Genomic DNA, 26,938 nt, shown 5'->3' on the forward strand with positions numbered 1-26,938 from the left:
AGTGCAACAAAGTAGCTTTAAAAAAGAATAAGACTTTTTGCAATTTGGAAAGTGGAGAGGAAAAGCACTGAAAAGTGTGGGAATGGATGATTATAATGGATGATTAACATGAGCCTTTATGTGGCTCATGTTAATTCCCAGAAACGAGGTAGGTAATGAATATATCTGCTTTTAGGAACTGAAGTGCCCTTCCTATCCTGTGGTAGTTGACAACAATGGTACAATGCTGCATTGTACAGGGACAGATAAAGCTAGGAAGCTTAAGCTCTTCTTCAACTTTGCGGCTCAGTTTTATTTTTGATGGGAACTAGGTCTACCAGGAAAAGCACCACTAAAGGGAAAGTGAAGTAATATTTCTAACTGGCACAGGAGAGGGGTTCTCCTTAAAGCATGTGTCATATATTGGCTGCTGGATAAAGTGTAACTAAACACAGATTAATGAGTATACTTCAGTTAAAAAAATTGAAACTATATGCAACAGTATAGAAGGGGAATGGGGTGGTGGTGGTTCATGAACATACTTTGTTGTGCATTGTTTAAATCCCAGATAAGCATGATTTTGTTTGGTTGATGACTTTGGTCCAAACCTCAGTTTCCTATCAAATAGCTTCTCCTTACCCAATGGGCAATGACTAGGCTAGAGCATTGGGTTCAAGTGTGCAAAACCTCAGGTTCAAAGTGCTGGAGAATGGAAAGGTAACCTTTGAGATTATGATCATATACACACTTAACTAGAGCACAGTTGGATTTATTCTAAGTAGATATGAACTGATTGTGCTGCATATATTGATCCAATGGCTATACATTTCCTCTGTAACATCAAATGTTTGCCACAATAAGAGACAAAGTACTGTGCTAGGAGGAGAGCTGGAATGACCTAGAAAGACATCTTTAAAGACCTTTTGCTCCCAGCCAGAAACAATGTGAAAAGCCAGAAGCTTCTCATGTAGTTGGTTGGTTGTTTTTTAAGAGGACACCTAGTCTGGCCTGTGCTTGAAGACCTCCAAGAAGGGGGACATGCAAGCACCCTTCAAATCTCATTCAATATTATTGTTTTGTTTCTTGGTAGGTCTATATCCTAGCTTGTGTTTATATATGTGTTTGTGTGTTTACACACACACACAGAGAGAGAGAGAGAGAGAGAGAGAGAGACAGTGACACTGGCACTAGATACATTATAAAGGTACTTCCATCAGTTTATACAATATAATGAACAGCCTTATCCCGTATAGTATAATGAATGTGCAGATCTGACCTTTATGCTTGCGATACAAGGCTCCATTCAGAAGCACCCTGTGAAAACCGGGCTCCAGTTTATTACTTCTTTCTCACTTCGAGGTTGAATCTAGGGGCTATTGATTTATATACCTCCAAATTCGATCGTTTGCTTCGCCAGTTACCGTGCAACCCTAGACATGTTGCGGGGGGGGGGTTGTGTGTGTGTCTGTTCTTTTTTTATCATGTATTTTATCATGTGGCGTTTTTATGTTGTGAACCGCCCTGAGACCTGCTGGTGAAAGGCGGTATGCAAATTTGATAAAATAATATACTCAGAAGTCAGCACCACTGAGTGCTTACCCAGTGGGGCTTAGTCCCAGGAAAGCGGCTCTAGCATGGGCGCCTCGGCCCATGAGGCGCTTCCTTCCGGCTCCTCTCCGGCGTGTTTCTGCTCGCTTCTCCTCGCGGGCCGCGGCAGCTGGAGTGTGTGCGCGCCTTTCCGCGCACGCCGCCCTCCCGCTGCGCTGCGTGGCGCAACCTAGTCCTTAGTGAAGCTCTTCTTTCCCGCCCCGAGCTTCCTTCCCGCGCGTGGATACCAGGGAGACTCTAAGCAGCGGCGACCCTCGTGCTCCGCGAGCGTTTGGTTGCGCGCGCTGCCGCGGAGGGCCGGCTGCGTCGTGCGCCCGCCTCGCCCGTTCCCCCTGCTGCTGCGCCGGCGGCGGCGGGCCCTGCTTTTGGGGCTGCGCGGGGAGCTGTCAGTCAGGGAGCAGCCCCAGCCCAGGGTGATGTCAGCGGATCAGCTGCTCTATAACAAAGCGCCGAGCGCCGAGCGTGGGGAGACGAGCAAGCGGGCGGCGACGCAGGCACTCTGCTGCGGGGTGGCGGCCCCTCGCTCGCCTTCGTGGGCTCTCGGGGGACACAGCGGCAGCCAGCCGCCCTCTCCGACCGAGCGCCGGGACGCAGACAAGAGCGCGGCGGGCGCGCTCCCGAGCAGGGCCAGCCGAGCCAAGGAAGTTGTCTCTCCGCGCTGAGCCATGGACAGTGACGAGGAGACGCTGGAAGAGACCGTCGAGGGTAACTGCGTCCCTTAGGCCTGAGGGGAGTCGGGCACCGCGTCTTGGGGCGGGGGTGAGGGAGAGCAGGGACGGGGGTCTGCGCCGGGGTTCGCGCATCTCCGCGTCGTGACGGTTCCGAGGAGCCCTTTCCGCCGCCGCCGCCGCCTTTCGTGGGGGCAAATATGGTGCCTTTCTCGCCGCCTTCTTTCTCCCGCTTTTGTTGCGGTGGTTTGGCGGGCTGGTTCCTGTTCTCCTTCGTGGGACACGAGGGAGCGGGGAGACCTCGGGAGGAGGAGGAGGAGACCAAGCGCGCGAGGCAGGCTGCCGCGAGCCCGGAGCTTGGAAGTTGGCCGGAGGCGCGTGGCTCGGCCTCGACTGCAGCTTTGAGGGAAGCCAATCGCGCCAAGAAGCGCGGAGCGAGCTGCCCTCCCAAATAAGCTCAGACAGAAATAGCTGCCCCATCCCGGTCTGCAAGCGCTTGTGCTCTTCCTCTTCCTCCAGGAGATGCGTGATAGGTGCGGAGAGAGCATGTCAGGTCTTCATGTTGTTACCAAGTTTTATTAGAATCACTGGGACTCTTTATTCTGAGATGGGGAGGAGACCTGTGGTCTTCCAGATGTTGTGGGACAACATCTCCCCTAAGCAGCAGCCCACAGGAATGATGGGAGTTGTAGTTCTACATTTGGAAGGCTACAGGTTCCCCACTCCTAGGTAAATGTGTGATTGAGGGGCCAGTGGGGGTCTTTCCACAATTTGACCGAGTGTTGAAAATATGTGAATGCTTGTGCAATCTTTCTCTGTTCTAAGGATAATAATTAAATCATTCATTAATTGAGTTTCACCACAAGGGTCTTAAGGCCACTTGCATCCATGCAACAAAAGGATACAGAAAAGTACATGCAATAAAATCCAAGCCTACTCTAAAGACACATAAGTATCTAAAAAGTTAAGATATTCAGCCACTTGTACCACTATAATATTAAAAACAACAAACTGGGTGAAAAACAACCCCACCCCTGCAGGAGATGAGAAAACATCAACAATAAAATGCCTGGGAGTAAATAATAGTTTTTGCCTGTCTCTGATAATATGACCATCTTAGTTCCAAGTGGGCCTTCCTAGGGAGAGCATTGCATAAACAGGGGAGTCACTACTGAGAAGACCCTCTAACAGTTTCTGTATTCCTGCAAGGGGACACTTGCAGAAAGGCCTCCAGACAGACTCATATGGGTAGAGATGTTCTGCAAGGTCCTGAGCCTTGAATTCAGCCCAGAAGCCAGGGCAGTCATGCCAGAACCAACGTTATATATGTTTGGTTCCTATTAATAATCTAGCAGCATTTTCTGCACCAGCTGAAACTGTCTTTCAAAGTCAGGCCCACCTATAATGCATTCTAGCAATGTAATTACAATTTGCATTGTCAAAAATGTTTTCAGCAACCACAAAGGCTTAATGAAAGTTGAGCCTTTTCATGATGCTATCATTGCTTGATTTATTGATCTGGGGCTTTATGAAATGTGAAAAGATGCATGGCTAAAATGGCAAAGCTTGACTAGCTTTAGTGCCCTGGTTTCTTAATTTCCTGCTTTTTGGCCATTCAATAATATTATAGATCCACATCTATGGAAAATATTAAAATGTGTATCACTTGGAAATTGTTAGAAAGGGTAGATAGATGTTCGGGGGTTTTTTCCCTTTAATCTTTCTGGACAGTGGCATAGTTTTTCAACTTTGGATATTCGTCTTTGAACACTACTCCTGGAAATAGTATTGTGTTGTGTCCATAGATTTTGGTCCTGAAAGGATCCACGTAGTTCTAGTGTGGCATGTAGAATCAATGCAGTGTATTGTATGGACTGCTTCATTCGTGGCGTGCAAATGAGCAGCTATGTTGTAAACCTGGCACTATTAAATTTGGAAATTATAATGGTGTTGGCGGCCAGAGATTTTCTCTTTAGTCCAGCGTGAAATATGCTTGGCTGCCGCTGACTTAATTCCTATGTTGACTACATTTAAATGATCACTTAAATTCCAAGGAGTAACTCAATTCATTATTGAATTCTGCCCCTAGTTATGTGTAAATTCCATTGAAACCTATGCGGGTGTTGCCTGTGCACGGTTTGTGGGTGGGACTGCAGCTGTATTTTGAAGCATTTTTTTTCCTATGAAAAAAATAAACGCTGTAAAAATGAGCTCTATTGTTCTCTAACAAATAAAAGCAGAACAGAGCTGCTTGAACAATTGTACTTGGGTTACAGTCAACTGTGCAAGCTAAGGCAGAGGTTCTGCCTATAGGAGGGACTTGGTAGAAGAAATAGGGGCCAGAAAGCAAAATGAGCAGCACTGAAGCTGAAACTCAATTTTGATTTATAATATTTACCAATTTGAAATTATTTTTCCACTCCAGATCCTTGTGGCAAACTTTAGGATAGAAATTGTGAGATATTGTATTGAGTGCTTGTAATCTAAAAACATAGTGATTGGAGCTGTGGAAAGATGTTGTCTTTTGTAAATATTTAATTATGTGTGTTTCAAGCACTTACACATGAATACAGAAAGTAAAGGTACCATAACCATATTGGCCCATTAGAAAAAGCCCTATTAGGACAATACTTTTATTAGTATGATGACATTTCAGTTGGCTTTTTAATGATTTCTCCCTAACAGGAATTTTGTAATTTCAAGTATTATAGTAATATGTAGCTTATCAGGTGCTTGCTTCAACAACTTACATATAAAATATGTCATAATATATTGAGCATTCTTTCTGTAGTGCAGATCTGAACCTTGGGGTCATTGACTAAATTGGGAATCCTTAACATTTCCATTTGGTTTGGACCCTGGCAGCTCCCCTTTGTCTCCTATTCTTGCCAGGAGAGCTTTATTAGTCAACAGGGTTTGATTCAGAAGTGCAACAAAACTGCAGAAGTGACAGCAGAGTTGAAAATATGGAAGGGTTGATGGGCAGTTGGGTGTATTGAAATTGTCCTGGTGAGAAGCCTGATACTGGCCTTACAACAGGTGGGGCAGAAGAATAAATTATTTCAAATATGTGCATGCCTGTGCATCCCCCTACCCCAAGCACACAATATCTATGTCTGCAAGTCAATGCAGTGTTGGCTTATTCAAGCTGGATTCAGGCTCCCCCCACCCCACCCTCCAAAAAGTGGTATAATAGACACTTATGCAATCTCTGTTCATTCTTTAAAAATCTAAATAGTAGGCCAAAATAAAATAATTACGCAAGTCATGGGAAATGATGCCTTTGTCACATCACCAAGACTCTTAAAATCAGTTGTGTCTTTTTAGTTCAGAAATCAAGTGGCCCTAAGTTGCCCATATCAGAAATTTGTTTTTCTGTGACCCTATCCAGCTCTTAAAGATTGCCATTCCACCCACCCTACCCCATCATTTCACCTCTCAAAACACTCTTTTTTTGCAGCTGCAGTTTTAAGCTGGGAAAGGGAAGCTTCCATTTGTGAGAATTTATATATGTATTTATGTGTGTAAGTGAGCTTCTTAATTGCTAATGATTCAAAACCATTTTGAGCTATTGTAGAGCCCCAGCCTTAAACATGAACAGCAGTATATCTGCCTATGGTGGTGGTATGGCATTGCAGTAGTGCTGGTGTGCAACAGGTTTTAGGACATTACACTAGTGTAATTAATGACAAAGTGTGTCCTAAGTACTCTGATTCTTCTGCTACTGCAGAAGACTTTAGAAGTGTGTGTGTGTTTTGAGAACAAACATAATTAACTGACTTTCATTGGCTGTAATAAGAAGAAAAATAATAATGTTGTTTCTGAATGTTCAATTCACCACACTTTCCTCTTGCTGCAAACACAGAATTCAGTTATTTCCTTCTCGGGTAGGAAATACATTCTGGTGTGTGTATAGTTCAACAGTGAGTATCATTATTTGCAGAGATGAGATTAAAACAGCAGAATGACAGTCATGGCTGTTTGGGCTCACTCATCCCTAGTTTATCAGTGCAGCTTGCGTCAATCTCTACACCTTGACATGGAAGTGTCATTTGATTGCCTGCAGGCCCCTTTGTTCTCACCCACCCAGCTTGTTACTATCTTGTATTTGTTATGATCTTGAGTTCCAGAGGCTTTAAGCAAAATCTGATCAAGGTTTCGAATTTGCTCCTTAACTAAGGCTATATACACATTAACTTAAAAGTTTTGAATCACTCCTTTCCTCCCTCTCAATCTCTCTCCCTTCTTGCTCCCATGCCATGGCCACTTTTGCTGTGCAATCTTCCTTCTCAGATGTACACACCAGCTTAGCTGCAGCATCAATGAAGCATACAGCAGTATTTCTCAATAAACTATAGGATGGAGACTGATTGTGGCCATCTGCACATGGGTTCAGACACCAGTGGTGAGATCACAGTGGTTCCAGAGTAAACGATAATGTGTACACAGCCCAAGAGGCTGACTCCAAGCCTGCTAAAAAGCAACATGGAAAAATAATTCAGTGGTCTGAACGAAACTGTGTGGAACAAATGTCAAGTTCGGTTCAGCCACTGCAGACTGATATAAAGTTACAAGTGAGCTTTGCCTGAGGACTGACAGTTACACAATTTATGCTTTCTTGGATGGCTTGTGCGACCCATTCCTACAGATCAGCCAAGTACCAGTACTGGAGTCCCTGTAAGAGTCTTCTAAAACAGCCTGTGCTTTTGCTGTCTGTCACAAACTGTGAAGACAGATATTTGAACGCATGTAAAAATGCTCGAAGCTTGATTGGTTCTTATTTCTTCTCCTCAAGAACGTTAACCATTTCATGAGCGAACAGTTGTCTCAAGTATGAGAAGCATATAGGATACATGTGGATCAAAACACATTCCTCACATGTATCCCAAGTTTTGTGGTGCTGCAGGTTGGGGTTAGGGTTTCTGGTTTTGTATGACCAGGCTGTGCACTGGGGAAGGACAACTAATAAACACTGCAGCAGCTCCTTAGCAAAACTAGCTGTAGTTCTCCTCACTGTAGTGCATTTGCTAGTGCAAAGGATGACAGGTGGTCTCTAAGCAGAACTGATGGAGTCTCCTGCTTCAGCTTCACAAAACAGCTGTTGCCAGATGAGAGAAGGGAGATGCGATGGATTTGGCCCCTCACCAGGGCGACAGAGTAGCCCTACATCCCTTCCTTCTGCTGCAGACTGATGGCATGGCCCATACAGGCTATGGAATTTCCTGTAGTCAAGGAAACTATGTCAGGCATGACTTTGAGTTATAGCTGACGCTAAATAATGATGGGAGTTGACTCATCACATATAACCAGGCCAAGTTGCTGGTGCAGAGGGAGAGAGCCTAGCATCTGACTGGCTGCAACAATTTGGGGACTAGTGGCTTAGCTCAGTGGGTTAGAGCATGGTGCTGATAATGCCAAGATTGCAGATTCGATCCCCATATGGGACAGTTGCATTGCAGAGCGTTGGACTAGATAATCCTCAGGGTCCCTTCCAGCTCTAGAATTCTATGGTTCTATGAGGTGATGGTGACGTTAAGGGGCACCTTGAGTGTGAGGGTGATGCTACCAGTGCTGATGGTTCTTTATCAGGTGTTGAGGTTGTGCAGTACCACACATGTTATTCTTTAAATATTTATTTGTTTGTTTTCAATGATACAACAAATATAAAATCAAAACAGAAGACATGTGTTATGATTCTATACCCTTCAGGGTGAAAACCTGCTCTGGTATAGATCTGGACCCTTCTCAGGTGAGAGATGGGAGAAGAGAATTAGATTGTCCCATGGGAGTGGGGCATGAGTTCATGAGTGCTCCAGACATTAGGAGTGTATTTTATATATATGCTTGGCAGTGACCCTTTGTATGTGAGTTGTGATACTGTTGGGTATGAGTGGTTTTTGTATACATGGTAATGTTTGAGGTAGTAAATTTTGTGTGAAATGGAGGTGAGTGAACTTGGACAAATGATTGTATATGCATTGTGGTGTTTGGAATTTTGCATTATACTACTTTGTAGCACTCTGATCTTATTTATTTTTATACTGCATTATGTTTCTGTATATGTACATTCTTCATGTATTTTGTTTTGTGAATTTGACATGGTTCTATTGTACTGTACTTGGTGTGTCGGTGTGTGAATAAGTTCTTGAAGCTTCCCAGCTACACAGAACACTGGCTGGCTAGTTCTTAGGGCAATTGCACAACTGTTCTTCAGCCCCCACATCCAGAATAGTGTTTTAAGTTAAGAAGGGGAAGAACAAAGAAACAATTAAGTTAATAAATATGCTGGCTATCTGAAAACAAGGTTTCTTAAAAGTGAGTAGTTTGGCCAAAGCATGGAGGGTAAGGGCAGTAATCCATGCTGATGTCTGAGCCAGGATTGTGCAGCAGTAGAGGAACGGAGGCTGAGTTAGGAGTCGGAGCTTGTGCTAAAGCAGAAAACCCCACGTCCAATCCACATGAAGGTACATCTGAATGAACTCTTGCAGTATCATTATCTTGGTCTCACTGGCCTCTTTTCAATTTTTATTAGGTGCACTCGATGATGATGGGATGCCGCACGGGTTCTGTACGGTCACATACTCCTCCACAGACAGATTTGAGGGAAACTTTGTGCATGGAGAGAAGAATGGCCGTGGAAAGTTCTTCTTCTTTGATGGAAGGTAGGCATTCCTTTGGGTATGGCTTTTTTTTTGTTTGCTTAATACTTCAAATATTTTTATAACTTTGTTCCCCCCCCAGACTATGATTGTGAAAATAAGACAAAGTTAATACGTCTCCTACCATACCTTACCCTTGCAGTTCACTCTGCTAATGCTGTTTGAGTAGAGCAAGAAGGGAGAGACACTGAAAGGGAGGAAAAAAAGCTGTTCTAAACTTCTCCCTCTTCCATTCCTCAGCTGCCTCATTAGAGCCCTGAAACATTCCATAGTACCTTCCCACAATGTATTTCACTCCTGGTACCATGTGTTGTCTTCAACACAAAGCTCCATGTCCAGTATAGTAATTATATGTACAGCATCCATCAATGGATGTAACCTTCTCTAACTGAGCAAGATAACTGACAGGCTTGCTCTTAAGGTTCTAGTCACCTTAACCATACAGTAATAGCATGGGGTGTGCTCACAAGGGAGACTGCAGAACAGGAGAGAGGATGAAGTCTGGAAATGGGGGTAATCCATGTGCAAGGGACAGTTCAGAAAAGTAAGGAGGCGGTGGAGGTAGAAAGGGAGTGATGGTGAAAATGGGGGTGCAAGAAAGGAGAAGCAGGTGGCATCAGACTGGGGCTGAATATGAAAACTGGCATGAAAGAGTCTGAAGGATAGCAGGGGATAGTGACTTCATAATTGGGCAGAAGGTAAAAAGGGTGCTTAGCAATACAATGTATGGGAGATGTATAATATGAGGTTATCGGGGGGTGCAAGGGAGGTTGCACAAACGGAGGGGGAGGCATAGGCATGGGGGTGAAGGTGAAAACAGGGGGACAAAGTGGGATTGCATTATAGAAGAGAAAAGTGGTATCAGAAAGGGGGTTGGGGAGAGGGGAAGTCAAGCTTAATAGCTGCATGGGGTGGGAAGGGGAAGCACTAAAGTGTTAATGTGGGGGGAATGGCAGGTGGGTTGGTAAGCGGAGCAAGCAGGGGTTTAGCCTCCAGTAAAACATTTTTTTAAAATCAAATTAAAAAGCAACACACATTTTAAACACTTCCATAAAGAGATTATGAGCAGTGATCTGCAAGTATATAAAGCCAGTGACTGTAAAACTCGAGATGTTAAAGGCTGCCCAGAAAAGAAATGTTTTCAACTTGGGATGAAAATGAACCAGAGAGGGAGCCTGACAGACCTCTGCAGGTACAGAATGCTAGAGTCACTGGGCCACTACCAAGAAGGTCCTGTTGCTCACTTACCTGAGATGATGGTACAGAAGGCAAAGTGGCTGAGGCTGATGTTGAAGCCCAAGCAGTTCTGCATTGTGGGGAGAGTGTCCTTAAGGTAATGAGACATTTTTACTTTGAGAACATTTCGCAAAATAACCTAGATACTCTTGATCCCTGTGCCCTACCCTTTTCTCGTTACCAGCACATTAGAAGGCTATTATGTGGATGATGCGCTGCAAGGCCAGGGTGTATATACATATGAAGATGGAGGAGCTCTTCATGGCACTTACGTAGATGGAGAACTAAACGGGCCAGCCCAGGAATATGATGCTGACGGGCGACTGATATTCAAAGGGCAATACAAAGATAATATTCGATGTGGGATTTGTTGGATATACTACCCTGTAAGTACGTTGGACTTTTTCAAATACGCAAGGTGGGAAATGAGTTATAAACCTAAATGGGGAGGTGCGGCAGCCAAGTAGGGGATGAAGTGATATCTGACACATGGGGAAGACAAATCCTGTTGCGTTGTTGAGAGAGGCAGCTGGGCTGCATAACTGCCACCTGCAAAGGAGAGCAAAGGGTTGTGATTTGGCAGCCTACCAGAATCCTAGCAATCCTTTTCACACATGTGGTGGTTGTGGCTTCTCATAATTTGGATGCAGATTATGCAGCATGGTAGGATACATTTGCCTTCCACAAGTTGCTGCTGTGTGCAAACTGTGTACATGAGAGTAAAACGCACCATGTGCCTTTCTCAGCCATGTGCATCTTTTTAAAGAATTAAGTCAAACCTGTGGGGAGCTTTGTGGGTTTTACTTTTCATTCTAAGAGAGGTGCTTTTCTTCATAAATACTTTGCTGAACATAGTTTTCTACTGTCTTTAATTTAGAACCATTGTAGCAGGGTTGCTTCTGGCTTTCACAAATGAATAGCTCTATTCAGGCCACTCAAGCTAGTGACACTTTGCCTAAATAAATACTGAATAGTAACTATGTACATGCTTTAGACATCAGTCCGCTGTAACAAAATGTTCTGAACTGGGAAGCCAGAAAAAAAGATTCAGTGTGCTTTTAAACATCTATACTTTTGCTGTCCTCCCAAAGGAGGGAGGTCAAGGTGACTTCTGTGTAAAAAGTGTGTTTATAAATATCAGCATTTAACTGGATAATCTTGGGAAGTTAAATATATATATATATATAACTTACTAGGCATGACTAGAGATGCAAAGAACCTGTTCAGAGAAGTGTCCGTTCTATGCTTCTCAATAAAATAGTGAACAGGCTGTCACAATCTTAGAGATGAAGCTCTAATGGATCTCTAACAAGGCTGTTAGGATTTTTATCTTTAGTTCACAAAACCCCCAAAAAAATTTCCTCTGCAAGTTATTTATTTATCCATCTATCTGTTTATGGATTGAAGAGCTAAAGAATACTGTTCAGTTATTTTACTTGGTTTATGGTTAATTTGGCTGCAATTTGTTTGTAAGAGTCCCACCCCCCCTTTTTTGGTAGAAATACCCTGGATTTATACAGGGCTTTGTTATAGCAGAACTGGATTGCTGGAATAAACACAAGTCACTGAGAACTGAGATCTGTACAGGGTAGCAAAAGATCAGAGGCAGCAGGAAGTGAGGTTTAAAGAACCTAAGCTGCAGCTGGTACCTATGAAACAAAAATATTTTAGACGTATTTTGATTAGCACAGTTGTTACTTTTGGGTGGTATCCATCTAAATTATACCCAGAGTAGACTCATTGACATGATTAGCTTAGGTCCATTAATGTCAATAGGTCTTCTCTGAGAAAAAGTTAGTTGGATGCAGTGCAATATCTGTGTTGGTATTGAAAGGTTTCAAAAATGTGTGTGCACACACAAACATTTCCCTCTTTAAAAGGTGCAGCATTTATTGTACCAATATTAATGCTTCTCATTCAGGATGGTGGACATCTGGTTGGAGAAGTTAATGAAGAGGGAGAGATGACCGGCGAGAAGATAGCCTATGTGTACCCTGATGGGAAGATGGCCTATTATGGACACTTCATAGATGGTGAAATGTTGGAAGCAAAGCTGGCAACCCTTGTATCCGTAGAAGAGGGGAAGCCACAATTTGAAGTGCTGCCAGGCAGTAAGTGCTCCTTGGTGTGCAAAATGGTGTTGTGTAGCATGGCTTCCACACACCTTTTTGGAGATAACTTCGAGCAAACAATGCTTTCAGTTTTTCTATTTTCACATTGCTCCAATTTTGTTCCTGTGCCAATGCCCTCCACTCTGCAAGATAGAATTACTAAAATTAGAGCTGCCATGGTATGTTGAAAAAATGGATTGGAGCGGGTTGTACACTCCGAGCCAGAAGAAATATAAGGAATGGTAGTTTAGGGTCACTTCACATTACATTTCAATTGCTGCTGCTTTTGATTTTGTTGAGGAAAAGTGTTGGTGATAATATGCACTGACCACACATAGTTGATGTGGGGTTCATGCATTTTTAACTTGGTTTCACCTATTCAGGGGGGAAATATAATGTTAAAGCACTGTTGGGAAACATTATTTCTAGCATGTATAAACCCGAACTCATATTTGTTACAAAGGTGACTGAATACTGCTTGCAGTTTTGAGGAGAAATGAAAATGGTGAAAAAAAATTATGCAGAGCACTGTTTTATTATATAGTAGATAGACCTAAATACAATATTTTTGCTGTCTTGTTTTAAAAACTTAATTTCCTTATGGTGTGTTGAATGCATAACACTTTAATAAGAGAGAGACCTGCATCTTCATCTTGATTGTCCGTTAATTTGTGTACTTTTTTGTTTTGTTTTGCTTTGTTTTTAGGCCCAGTATACAGTTTTGATAAATCTACTTCATCTTGCATTTCTACAAATGCACTTCTTCCTGATCCTTATGAATCCGAGAGGTAGAATAATTTATGTGTATCATTTTGCCCCCTTTGTTAAATATTTGCAAAGAAACAATTTAGTTGTTCTGCTTTGCATTTTAAGATAGCATTCAGCAACACTTTATTCCTTTGAATTGCAAACAGAACTGCTTGTGTGCAAATGACATCATATTAGCTCATTAATTTGCATGAGCTTAATTGAATTGTTTTCCTAAAAACATGAATTGGTATGAAAAACCTGTAACTATTAGGAGGAAACTTTTATATTTCTTCTAAAAATGATTTTTAAATGAATTTTTAAGTACAGTAGTGGAAAACTGTGGTACTGTACTAAAGTATTTCTTTGTTTAATATATCTCTCAATGGCTACAAATAACTGTTTCTCCACCCACCCCCTGTCCAAAAAAAACATTGCAATACTTTTATTTGGCTGTTCAGAAGATGATCTTCAATATACATAATCAGAATTTGGCAGGGACAGAAACTTGATGGGACTCTGCATTTTGTTGGACAAAGCACTGATACACTTTTCCTTTTTTCTAAACACAGAGGCTTTGTCACATTTGACAACTGTGCTAGTATTTCTTCCCATGGCCCAAAATTAATGATCTCAAATTTACACAAACTAATAAAATAGTTTTCTAAAAATATTAGTGTATTACAGAGTAGTAATAATGACACTGTACTTTCTTTTTACTCTTTCCTTTCATCAGGGTATATGTAGATGCATCTCTCATTTCCAGCGCAGGAGAAGGGTTATTTACTAAAGTATCTGCTGAGGCTGGCACAGTTATGTCCTTTTACAATGGTGTACGAATTACACACCAGGAGGTAAAGTGAAGTGAGAACTTTTCATTGCTACTTCTGAAACACTACCTTTTTGGAACCATTTTTGTTGCTTGTTCACCCTGTTATTTACAAAATGCTTCAGTATTAACCAGGATTGGGTAAAAAAAAGTGTGTTGATTTCATATAATGCATGGTCAAGGATCCTGTAGTCATTATGGGATCTCACAAGTATTTGAACATCCAAAGCTTCTCTACACAGAGAATTGTCTTGTTAAAAGTGTATCTTGCTTCTCAGTTTCTTTAATATCAGTCCAGCAAGCCTTAGAAAATTAAAGATGATTTTGTTCACTCGATTACAGATTTCAGTAGGTGTGCCACAAGTCTGCTGTAAAACTGATTTTTATTGTGTAGAGGTAATGAAGCAGAAAGGGCAATAAGTTAAGGCACCTTACTATGGTCTGGACTATTGGAGTGGCATGTTTTCCTTCTCTTAAATTTGTTTCCTAATAGACTACAGTGGTACCTCTGGTTGCAAACAGGATCCGTTCCAGAGGCCCATTCGCAACCTCAAAGGAAAGCAACCCACGTCTGTGCATGCGCGGGTCCCAATTCACAGCTTCTGCGCATGCGCGTGACGTCATTTTGCGCGTCTGCGCAAGCGGCGAAACCCGGAAGTAACCCTTTCTGGTACTTCCGGGTCGCCATGGGACGCAACCTGAAAAGATTTAACCCGAAGCATCTTTAACCTGAGGCATGACTGTACTTGTAAGCCTGATTGAATACCACTGGTCTCTCTCCTGCATTGGAAAAATCTGCATTGTATCTGACAAAAACACAGTTGACACTGCAACAATGTCTGTTTTAGGTGGATGGCAGGGACTGGGCTCTGAATGGAAACACAATATCCCTTGATGACGAAACAGTAATAGATGTACCGGAACCCTACAACCACGCAGCCAAATACTGTGCCTCATTGGGGCACAAGGCAAATCATTCTTTCACACCAAATAGTGTCTATGACTCGTAAGTATTAAACTTATGCTTGATGAAGGTGCTGCTTTTCAGGTGTCAGAACTGTATCTGCCAATGCGATAGCAGATGATATCAAAGGATCACTGCAACTACAGCACTAAATCAAGTGGGTGGGAAAAACTGATGAAAAATACAGTTGAAAGCAAGGGAAGCATTCCTGGAAAATGGCACTTATCCATCATGCTCTGAGTCAGGGGTGGCTAGCCCTGACCACCCATGGTCAGGCCACTCTGAAGATTTTTTGGGGCCCTCCTAAAAAGCCTACCAAATCTGTCATTTCTTTTAATTAAATGGTTTTTAATAAACCAAATTTAATGAATGAAAATAAATTATTTTAAATGGTGTAGGATTGCTGGTGGGAGACCCTTTTGGAAGGCAGACTCATTAACTGCGCCCAGTTGTGTGCTTTGTTCGTGCCCACATTAACATGTGACTCCCGAGGGTTGATAATAGGTGAATACAACCCTCTATCCAGAAAAGGTTAGGCACCCCTTATCTAAGTGGAAAATCCTGCACTAGCCACAAACATTTTGCTGGGAGGTGGGTGGCAGGATCTTTCATTGAACAAGATGCTGAGGTGTATCTTCATAGTTATGCCTCTGCATTCAGCGGTGGCCCTACTATGAGTCAAGAGAGCTGTTTCCGCTGCCCTCTGTTCTTAGTCCCATCTCTTCTCCTGTGTTATCCATAGTGGACGGACTGCTTAACTGTAACTTTTTCCAAAACTTTTGTTGTTGCTATTTAACAATATTTTGCTGCTGGCTAAATATCTCTATTTTTTTGTCATCGAAATACACTGCAGACATCTGATCTCCCTGGAGACCAAGAGATGTGACGATAGACTGCTCTGCCTCCTTTCTTTTAGCAAATGTTTTGTGCCACTGGGGAAATGGCAATTCTGTATTGATTTGTTTTGGATGTTGTATGTGATGCCAATAAAGGTTTTACGATATGAATATTTTGCTGCAGAAAAAAAAGTGGTCAGAGACACTCCTATAGTGTTCTCTGGCAGTGCCGCATCACCTATAGCTAAAAAACGCACCGGATATATGTAAAGCTTTCAAGAAAACGAATACATCGTTTGGGCTTGCTGAGTTTCCTTTTTCTGACTGTGTATGCTTCCTTCCTTTCTAGGTTTGTTCATCCTCGTTTTGGGTTGATTAAATGTATCCGCACTATTAGGGCTGTTGAGAAGGATGAAGAATTAACAGTGGCTTATGGATACGACCACAATCCCATTGGACAAAATGGTCCGGAAGCTCCAGGCTGGTATCAGGTGGAACTGAAAGCCTTCCAGGCTACTCAGAAGAAGTGACAAACGTACAGTTTCCCTCCTCACAATGGATCTATGCACTACCCTTGATACTGATACTGAAAACCAGGACAGCCAGGATTTGTCTATGGCTGTCCTGCAACCCTTCACTCCGTGCCAGAGAGGGTTTATTTTCCCTAATAACAAGTTTTAACCTTTAAGTTCAAGCAATTTTTAAAAACTTAGCTAGTGTTGTAAAAAACTATTCAATATGCCATACAAAGCAGTGTGATTATTTGTCAACCATTCTGTATCATATGCAAAGTTGCCAAATTCTAGGAAGGGGGGGAATAGGGTGTTTGGAGTCCTCCCTCCTCCCCCAAATACCTAGTAGTTATTGTGCAGCTGCATTTTGTACACATGCCATTTTGTGATGGTAATAGAACTGTGCTGTTTTTAATATTCTAGAAAAGGAGCATAATTTTTGCTCTCAAAAAACCTTTGAGAATATTGCTTTAGAACAATTTCTATCTTTGGTGCACAGAAGGCTGTCCTTTGTAGATTCCCTCTCTCTTAACACTGTCATTTCGCTAAAAGACAAACACTTTTAGGAGACTGCACAGAGGTTTAAAAGCAATGTAGGTTTTTATGGCTCTGCTGACAAACTGTTTTAAGAAATGTGCCTATGAAAACCAGAGCTAGTATGATTTTAATTATGATGTTCACACATGGGTAATTTCTAGATGACTTTTTAAATATAAAGTTGAAATGTGAAAGAGTAATTTATAAAGATATGCTGATGATTATAATCAGCATGAAAATAAGTGAATCAAGGTTGTACCATGAGGTTTTTTTGCTTGCTAAACTTTTTTCCTTTTCTTTTTCACCCCCTTTCCTGTCTCTAAATGACTAGGTGGGAATCCATCAGGGTAGATTTATTTTGATACATAGGTAAACAAAGAACTGGAAGAAAACGAGTAATTTAAAGGTTAATAGCAAAAACCCCAATTTCTGCTGTAGAACATGTCATGTCAAATAGCTTTTTGGAAATTAGAAAATAAATACATTTTATAATTCTTAACTAGCATTTAACTATGATCGGTGAAACAATATTATAATGAAAGAAAAGAGCTTTCAAGGCTCTGCAGGTCAGCTGCAATACTGACACTTACCTTTAAAAACAGATTTATCAGTATCGGCAGTGTTAGTGGATCACTTGCTTAAAAATGCTTGTAACTAGAAAAATGTGCACATACTCCTTTGGGGGGAAATGGCTCTCAGGCTGCAGTCTTGTGACTATTTATCTGGGAGTAAGCCTTGTTGTACTCAGTGCAGCAAACTTTTGAGTAGACATATATTGGATTACACTTTTAGTTTCTCCTATGGGGAAATTTCCTTGTGTATGTTTGTTACCTGCACACTGAACATCCACTTATAGAGAGAGGGAAAAAGAACGGGAAGCACCAAATACAAGAGAAGAAAAAGCCTCAAAATTGCAATGAAATGTATAAAATAAAATAGTAAATTGCACATTGGTAGAAACCTTTCTCAGAGGGTCTAGTAAGTTTTTCCTTACCAAACTAAACAAGGATGGTTTCCTCCAAAATGTTTTGGGCAATTTACTAAGTTTAACTGTCTTTTTAGATTTGTTTTCTAAATGAGTAAATCAAAAGCAGTTTATGTGATTTCATAGCAAAAGAGCAGTGAATGGAAGCTTTGGTGGCACTCCCAACTTTTTACTCTATAGAATGTATTTTTTAGCTCCCTCAGTTATAGCAAATAGCTAACACAGATGAGGTTTGATTGGCTCAGCTGGGCTTTTTGAGGCTGAACTGATCCTCACTTATAGAAGTGAACTGAAGAAAGGCTGAAATGTTATAATGCTGCTTCTACAAATTGGTGCAAACAGAAGAGGAAAAGTCTGTCTTGCAAATGCACAAGCACTTAAGCACAACACCAATTGCTGTTAGTAGAGAAATAGTATTCAAGTTGATAGACCACTATTTGGGTATTGTTTCAGTGAAATTACTCCATCTGAGAGGAGGCGTGGTCTACTAGTAATATCCTTCCTGAGTTTGCCTGCATGGAGTTTCTTTTGAAATACTACTTTGAGAGAGCCCCATTGAGCTCACTTGCTTCTGAATAAACATGCTTAGGAGCACAGTGCATATGCTGTCTGTTAAGATGCAGAAATGCTAGAAAAATTCCTCCTGGATATTCTTACTGATTTACTATTCTAGTAGTGAAGAAATGTTTTCTGTTATGTGCTCCTGAACTCTGCATGACTACAATGCACTCTATTAAGATAGGGATGTGTTCCGGCTAATAATCTTTCCTCATTTTCACTTCATGATTTTTGATATTGCTTGTGTTTTTTTATTTTAATTCTTCTTCAGAAGCAGTTTGCTGTTCATGCGAAGTGCTAACACTTAAGCCGAGCACTTTCTTACTGGTGAAGAGAGAGTTCCTTTCTAGGAGATGTGAATATTGAGCTGGAACAGCCTTCCCCAGCCCTGTGCTCTTCAGATGGTTTTGATTGCAACTCCCATCATTTATGACCATTAGCCAAACTGGCTGGGACTGAAGGGAGATGTAGTCCAACAACATCTGAGGTTACCAGTTTGTTGAAAGCTCTGCTAAAGAATCTGCATGGTCTCTTAAGGTGAGGGATGGGGATAATTCTGGAAAGCTCCATTTGGCTCACATTTCATTTTAAAAAGCAGCAACAGAGTTGTGAAAAGAGTTAGAGTACCTTGGAAAACTCTGCTGATACTTATTGAAGCAATGTGACTCTGTAGACATAAACCACATTTGACTAATAATCACTGCATTTAAAAAACCGTATAGGGAAGTAAATTCTGCAGCTGTCTTGCCAGCTCCATTGCCTGTTTTGAGAAATAGGAAATATTGGCTGATAAGTCAAGCTGAAACTGCTCTGCGGCAAGTTGAACCCCACATATTTTTGTGTGAAATTGTTATTTTTCTGCTTTATGGCAGCCTTTTGGATACTTGACAACTGTTGTTGAGCTTCCTTCTCCGCTAGCTTTAACCTTTTGTCTTAATGCAAGGCTTAGTCATACATTGATGCATACATATGAGAATCCTATTCAGAGAGGTCTTGCCCTTTCTGTAGTTTGTGCGCAGTCTGACTTTGCATTCAGAAAAATGACGAATTTATTAATGTTACTTCTAGAGAAAACCCACCCCACAAAACACATGGTTTGACAATATTGGCAATAATAGCACTTAGAGAAAGGACAAAAATAATTATTTGAATTAATGCTTGCCTTTTTAAATCTGAAGAGCAAGACAAGTGTTTACTTTCTGGCGCTTCATGCGGCTTGGATTCTCACTCTGTTGTGTTGGAATCGGCACAATACTTTTCCAAAACAGGACACACTGAAGTTATTTGTTTTGCTGATCTTCCTGTAGTTGTGGTGACTTTGTAATAAGAATTGCTTTGCTGTCTCATCCAGCATTGTGTTCTCTTAACAGTGGCCAAACTAGACTATAGTTGTGTTTGTTGGAGGTGTAAAGTTTGATGGTATTTGTCAATATCCAATCACAAAAAATAGATTCTTGCACATATACTGACTTGTACTTACAATAACTGTTGAAGAAAATGGTAGCAGCCATTTTTATCTTCATTGTTTGTGTTTTGCAGTAAATGGAGCAAGGAGCAGGGGGGGGGTGGCTAGTTTATCATTTTTCAGACCTCCTGCCCTCAAAGAATCCTGCCTTGTGCCTTTGCCAATCACAATGGTGAGGCTGCTGCTGCTGCACAGGAGAAAAATGTAGCCAGCAAAGTGCATGTGTGTGTGTGTGTTTGTTTCTTGGTGGACTGTTTTTGTGAATGCACCAAATTGCAAAAAGGTAGCACAGAACGTCCAGGGTTGTGGATTGGGAGGGGCATCTGTTAGACCCCTGCGATGAATCATGTTCTTCACTTTTTTAAAAGAGAGGGAGAGAAATATTGACTGTTGTCTTGTAAGTGCATCGTATTCTATCAACCTTATGAATTAGGGGGTGGGAAGTTAGCCTACAGAAGCGAAACTGAGAAAATATGCTAGAACTAGGTTTGGAAAACCAAGTTCAAGGCAACTTACTGGGTTTCAATATAGAACACAATCATCTTCTTCTTGCCTGCAGACTTTTCTCCTGCAAGTGATCAGAAATTATGTATGGAATATGTACAGGGAGCTACCTGCATGTTGAGGAAAGTCAGTTCAAAGTGAGTGGGCATAGAATTAATCTAAATGTTGTGATGCTTCACATGAATGAAGTTAAACATGGTAATTTTTCTCACAGTCACTTGATAACTTATGTCCTTATATGTGCTTGAGGGTAGCAGCTGCTATAGGTTTTTTTATTTTTCACAGATTGATTGGGGGAAGAGAGCACTTGAGTGAACCTTACCCTTTGCTTTACAGACTGTGACTTGGTATCTCCTGTGACTTCTACCAAGAAATTTCTATGCACACCATCTACTGCATTTTGCCTAGATAGTTCCTACTGCTCCTAACGGAATAGTGTGTGTGTCTATTTTAGGATCTTAGAGTACAGAATATTTTGTTATACCCATAAAAAGTCCTGTAGCAAGAACCAATAATCATTTTTTTAAAGGCTGCTGGTGTCTGTTCCAAACATATTATTAACGTACTAGCCTGTTTGCTGCCCCCTAGCCTTGCCACCTGCCAGCCCATCTGCTGGTTGGCCTGCTTCCACCTCTGGTTCCCTCTCTCTCACCCTCTGATGCAGCTGCAATGGCTATCGTGCTGTAGTTTGCAGTGGCCCCTGGCTGTAACCAATCAAACTGCAGTGCAACGACATTCTTATATTTTTGTTGTACATATAGCTAGGTACAAAGTCCATGTTTTGCCAACTTCCTCACTGGTCACTCGGTCCCAAGCTAGTACCATATGGCAACTGTACAAAGTGTTGATTATTCTGAATAAGATGGGAAATGAGTCTTTAATGGAAATACCCAGGCAAGCTAAACTTAGTCTGTGCATTCTTCATTGCCTGTCACTGATCTAGTAAAATCAGTCTTTGGTAATGGGTTAATAACTAGGTTTTCCCCTTTTACTGATTATAGTATTATATGCTTCTTTGCAAACATTCTCCCCAAAACTAAAATGTGCTCAAGCCACTTGCAGTAGAGCATTGAAAACTGGATGTCATTATCACCAGGAAGGTAGAATTGTGCAATAATATTTTAATCTTTATGTCCATGGTAAATTGGCCCTAGCTGTGTTAAAAGCAATAGTACTGTTGTTTGGGAAAGCTAACTTACTATCTGAAGAGCATGCTTGCATAAATTAAAGATTTTAAACATTAGAATTTCTGCAACATTATAATTTTTAATCAAAAACCAAAATGAGCATACAGTAATTTTAAAAACTGCCATGAGGAGTTGTTGGTGGGCTGTGATACTATCAGTTTAAAAGCAATGAAATATCCAAGCCATAAAATCATGTGCAGGAAGTTGGGTTTGTTTTTTTGTGTTTTTGTGTTGTTTTTTAACTGTACAAGTATATATATCATAGCTGTATGCACATTATTTTTATGGCAGTGAAGACTTACACTAGTAACTTTATTTTTTTAAAAGCACAGTGTAGAAGTTTAAACAAGCAGATGGAACATTTTAAAATACATTTAAATTTAAGCAGAATTTATCTTACAATAAAGGAGGCATCAGGGTGATAAGGAACATATATAAAGCTTTTGCATTTTTATCATCAAACTTCTGCAGGATTGTAGATAGTGTTACAGCCGGCTTCAGGTATGCAGCCATTTTGGAAAATGCATGGATTCTAAGATGGCAGACTTGCAAACCTCCTAGTCTTTTATTCTGTTTTGATCCAAAAGTTTTAGTATTGCATATGAGAAGGTATATTGGCTTTTGATTTTGAGGTTCATGAGGTTCATTTGTGAGCAATTTTAATGTATTTTATTACTGGTGTTTAATATACTTATTGATTGCATAATCCTCCAAGGAAAATAATGCAAAAGACACCAAATTAGTTTATTCTGGAAATTGTCATAAGGAACAACTTATACAGACCAGAGTTCTTCAACCGTCAGTCCTTGGATGCTATTGGGCAACAGCTCCCATCATACCCAGGCAGCTTAGCCAATGGTCAGTGATATGGAAGCTGTAGACCGAAACATCTGGGGACTCAAGTGTGATGAAGACTTAGATAGACCACATTAGGAGTAAGAAGGTGAGGATTTACCATGCCTCAGAGACAGCAACCAATAAAAAGTAATTACTGAATAATTATGAGAACCCTAAAATGATTCCCATTTCTTTTGCAAGCTATTTGGAAAACTGGGATCAAGTATAGAATATGTGGATAGTGATAATAACTATTACACACAGTAACTTAGATAAAATCTTTAACTTTTCCAGTGTTTGTAATTTGTAGGATTATGACTATTAAAAAGGTAATTGCTCTTTTTAATAAGCCAGCCTTCTCAGTTTGGTGCCTTTTAGTTGTTTTGGAATAAAACTTCCATTAATTTCAATTTGTTTCTAATGTTTCTTTCTAATAGTTTCTTTTTAATTGCTCTTCATAAATCGCTTAGAAATTTTATTTGGGTAAGTGGTGTATAAATTTTGTTAAAAAAAATAAATCTGCCTCAGCCAGCGCAGCCATTATAGTGGAAAACATTTGGAGAAGCTTGTAATAGGCCATTGTATATTTCCTTGGTGTTATTACATGATTTTAGTTTGTTCTCTTGAGATATGTCTTGCTGGAAGTCAGTCATATGGCTTGGAATTTGAGATTTTTCTGTACAAATTCAGTGCAATCTTTCTGCAGGAAACATAAGTATGTAAGTTTCAGAACTTAGTTTTAAAGGGATTTTCGACTTTGTACTCCCTGTATATGAACAGGAGATTTCTCTGGAATATTAGCAATGTTAGCTGCCATAGGGCTAAATGTTGAATGACAGTTTTGTGACAGTTTCCCAGTGTTTTATGGGTATTCAAATGCTGTGCAGACACCAGACTACAGATTCTTGTTGTTGTTAAAATGTATGTTCATTCTTCCTATAAAAGTGAGTTTTTAATGTCAAGGTTATGGGGTGATTTAGATATTTTTGCTAACACTTCAATAGTAGATTCCCATATATTATGATTGTATATCCTATGTCAGGATCCAAATGATGGCAGTTTGTGCTTCCTTACAATTAATGCTAATAATACATCTTATAATTTGGGTTATATTATAGCTCAGAATTTGAAAATGCTGATGTGCCATCTTGAGACATTTATTGGCAAAACTTGCAAAAATCATGGTGGAGTGGGGAAAATTCTTCAAAGAAGTCTGGAGCACAAATATGCATTGAAGTAAAACGGTAAGCTGGAAGGAACAAGTTAAAGGAACTTGGACACAAAATAAAGTTAATGAGCAGCAGTCAATTTTGGCAAACTCTCATGAGGGTCAACGCCACACTCGCCTAAAAAAATCTACAATAGTTCAGTTTAACAATTTTTTTTATCTAGACAAAAGGGTTTACTTAGCTGCAAAGGAGCAAATTGGTGCTGAAGTTAGCATGTTGGTCCTTCCAGTTTGTTGTGCCAAAGAACTTGCAGAATTTGAGGACTTCCACAAAGAGGAGTTATTTCAGCTACTTGGAATGTAGATTGCGTTGTACATGTTCAGATAATAACTACTGTGGACGATGGTGTTCGTAGCAAGAATGCACAGCCTCCGCTTGTGGAGCAACTTGCATAGGTGATGAAGGAGCAGGCAAATTCAGCAGCGAGATTCTTTAGCTGAGGGACATTAGTAGCAAACGGTTTAAACATTTTGCTATATGTACAGTGAATGCCAATGTAGCTGTCCTATAGCTGTAACACACTATTATTGAAGTCATCAGAAGGGATACATGTGATGCTCTAAGAAGATCCCATGCACTTGTAAGATGTGATTGGTGTTACAGTTGTCAGTAGAAAGAAAATTCTTATGGAAAAAGTATGGACATTGATAAGGCATTCACATAACTTTAGTACCAACAAGGTTTCAGTTTGCAGTACAGTTTGTTTTATAATCTGCAAGTCATTTTGTGGATGAGGCAGCACTATTTATCCAGACGTTTACTCCCAAATTCTTCCATTTGGGAGGATGTTTTAATCGCTGCATGCTGACCTGCTAATGAGATGGTCTTATTTGGAGGCAAGGACATAGCTGCAGTCTGCGTCTTCTCTCTGCTAGTGAATAGGGGTAATATTTGATACCTATTATCAGGGCTGAAGTCACAATTTTTAGAAACGAGACCCATGTCTCAAGCTGTTGAACTGTGCTTGCCAGGGGAAAAAACGCACAATGAAAACCTATTGCAAGCAATCCAGACTGAAATATGAAAACTGCAAAGGAAATGACTGAATTTGATACTGTTTTCTCTCTTGGTAAACACAAGCCTAACACCTGGTGAATATTTCAGAATGTAGAATTCTTGAACTCTTCAATGTATATATTAAAAGAGCACCTGCCGTATTGCTGTACAGTAGTTCGTGACTAGAATTGAACTTTTAAGTGCTTCAGTGCCTTTGCTTGCCTAGTTCTGTTACAGCAGGGGTAGGAAAGTTCATGCCAACAGGCCAGGTTTGTCCTGTGAGGCCATTTTCAAAAACCACACCCACCTGCCAACCAGTTACAGCTTTAAATGATTTAGGGTGCGATCCTGCCCCGCTAGTCAGCAATGACAGGGCTTGATGCAGCAGTGCAACCAATGTCGCCTTTAACAGCACTTGAACTGACTGAGACAAAAGTTATGGTAGGGAGGGAGGAAAGAGAAAAATGCCCTTTTGCTCCCATGTTGTTGCGCTGAAGATACCTGGACTGGGCCTGTCACCATCATATGAAGGCAGCAGGGTCCACACCAGAGCCAGCAGATGCTATGCTGGCCCAGCCCTTCCAGAGACATCCTATTTGGGGGAGTTCTGTCTATTGTCAGCAGCAATAACACTCGAGGTAGTTACTGCCTCCCAACCACTTGGGCAGGCACACCAGAGCACTCCTTACTGTCTATGGCAAATGTCCCCCACTGGTAGAGGCTGGTCGGGCAGGGCTAGGTGCAAGGACAGATTGGGGGTTTGGATTACTCTGTTCTCTATCAATCTTTAAATTTCCATTTTAGTAAACTGAAGCCAACAGTAACTTAGGTTGTTCTTGCACATAATGTTAAGCCATTGTCTATTTTAACCATGGTTTGTTCAACAGATCCGGCTGTGTCTTGCTGATGAGAAGTTGACTGCTGGTGCTGACCTTGCCTTGTGCTTTTGTGGCAAGGCAAGTGTGTGGGGTGATGTGCCAAAACAAACCATAATTAAACCAGGATAGTGGGTTTTGATGTCATGTAAAATCAGTCAGCACAAGATGAGATTTGCTAAACCATGATTTCATATTCAGGTTTATTGACTGGGGTGTGTTTAGAGGTACAAAGTACAATTAAGCTAAACAAATTACAGCTTAGTGGTGCATATAAACTCTGCTAGTGTGTAGCTTGTTTATATTGAAATAGTACACATTACAGTACAATATGTAGATCCACTTCTGTTTATTGTTGTGCATTTAACGTTTCCATACTAATATATTGACCTCAGCTACAGAAATTCCCATATATGATATATAGATATTTATATACAGAAATGAGAGAGCTGCCATTTTGGCATAGCTGTCATATTGAAATATGCATTTTCCAAGATGGATCCACACCTGCAATAGAACATTAATTTCTACAGTCCTGCAAAAGAGGACTGCCTTCTCACAGTTTTCAATTAGGATCTGTTTTGCTTTATGAAATGTGTTTCAAAAATTATTCTCTCTATATTCCTGTATGATGTGTGAAATTTTTGTATTGTATTATAACTAAATGTTGTTTTCAAAATAGCTGCTACTCACTTTAAGCTTCCTGCAAAAAGAAACGCTCCTGGTTTATTTGAAACTATGGATCCAGATGTTTCTGTGTGGCCTGGTGTGGTAGCTCTTTACTCCTCAGATGAGACCACATTTTGTGGTGTGGTAAGAGACCTCCATACAATTGACAGGCAATTCCGTACTATTTTAACATGTATGCTGTACTGAGTACTTGATGACATAAAATAAGTTACTAGAATGATGAGCCTTATTGACATCCATAGATTTTACAAATGACTTCTAAAACTATGGATAACTGTAAAGAAAAGTTTACATGAATGAAAGTTGCACTTTCTGTGTTACGAATGAGGTTTTTTATGAATATGATGAATGCATGTACAAGGAAGTAGGGATAATGTTTCTGGTGCAAAAAATGTACTTGCTTTAAACTGCGTTATGAAAATAAAGCATTACATGAATGAAGCTATTTGCCTCTGAACCATTTTTTCTCCTTTAAAAGTAGTCTTTAATATTTAAATACTGAACTAGCATCCTTATTCAATGCACCAGAACAAACATTGCCATTGATGTGAAGTCACTTAGTTGCAAATAAGGCAGATTTGGTATGGTTCAAGCAGCTGCTACTTTTTGACTCATGGATTTTGGAGATCTTAATGGGCCAGCATGGTTGCTTTTTGCCCTTTTGGGGGGTTTTCGTATGTTTTTTTTTTCTGTGTTTAGCCATAAGGGCAGAAGTACACAATTGTGTTATTTTGCCTCTCTAGCAGGGCCTCTAATTGGCCCATTTTATCTTGACTTTCTGGTGGCCAGAGCATTCCTTAATAGCCAGCCACAAGTGGGCTTCTGCTGCTGGGGATGGTGGGTGGGGCAAAGGTCTGCAACCGCCACCCACCTGAGAAGGGTGAGCGGCCATTATAATCTCTCTCCTCCCCTCCCCCCAGCCCACC

General features: G+C 40.8%; 1 protein-coding gene and 1 long non-coding RNA gene across 2 annotated transcripts in view; one reads left to right on the top strand and one right to left on the bottom strand.

The window, feature by feature from the left end:
* The window catches only part of LOC128421081 (uncharacterized), a 36,132-nt gene extending 34,449 nt beyond the window's left edge, over positions 1-1,683 (bottom strand). The window contains exon 1 of the long non-coding RNA XR_008332220.1: positions 1,579-1,683. This is a non-coding gene — a long non-coding RNA (uncharacterized LOC128421081). The remainder of the gene's footprint in view (positions 1-1,578) is intronic.
* A 421-nt stretch (positions 1,684-2,104) lies between these two features.
* On the top strand, positions 2,105-17,185 carry SETD7 (SET domain containing 7, histone lysine methyltransferase). Its single transcript, XM_053403332.1, has 8 exons — positions 2,105-2,292; positions 8,788-8,917; positions 10,335-10,536; positions 12,072-12,261; positions 12,968-13,049; positions 13,745-13,862; positions 14,686-14,843; positions 15,987-17,185. The coding sequence occupies exons 1-8, from the start codon at positions 2,253-2,255 to the stop codon at positions 16,165-16,167; spliced, it is 1,101 nt and encodes a 366-aa protein (XP_053259307.1). The 5' UTR covers positions 2,105-2,252; the 3' UTR covers positions 16,168-17,185.
* The last annotated feature ends 9,753 nt before the right edge of the window (positions 17,186-26,938 follow it).

The sequence above is a fragment of the Podarcis raffonei genome, chromosome 9 (assembly GCF_027172205.1).
Source record: "Podarcis raffonei isolate rPodRaf1 chromosome 9, rPodRaf1.pri, whole genome shotgun sequence".
Taxonomy (NCBI): Eukaryota; Metazoa; Chordata; class Lepidosauria; order Squamata; family Lacertidae; genus Podarcis; species Podarcis raffonei.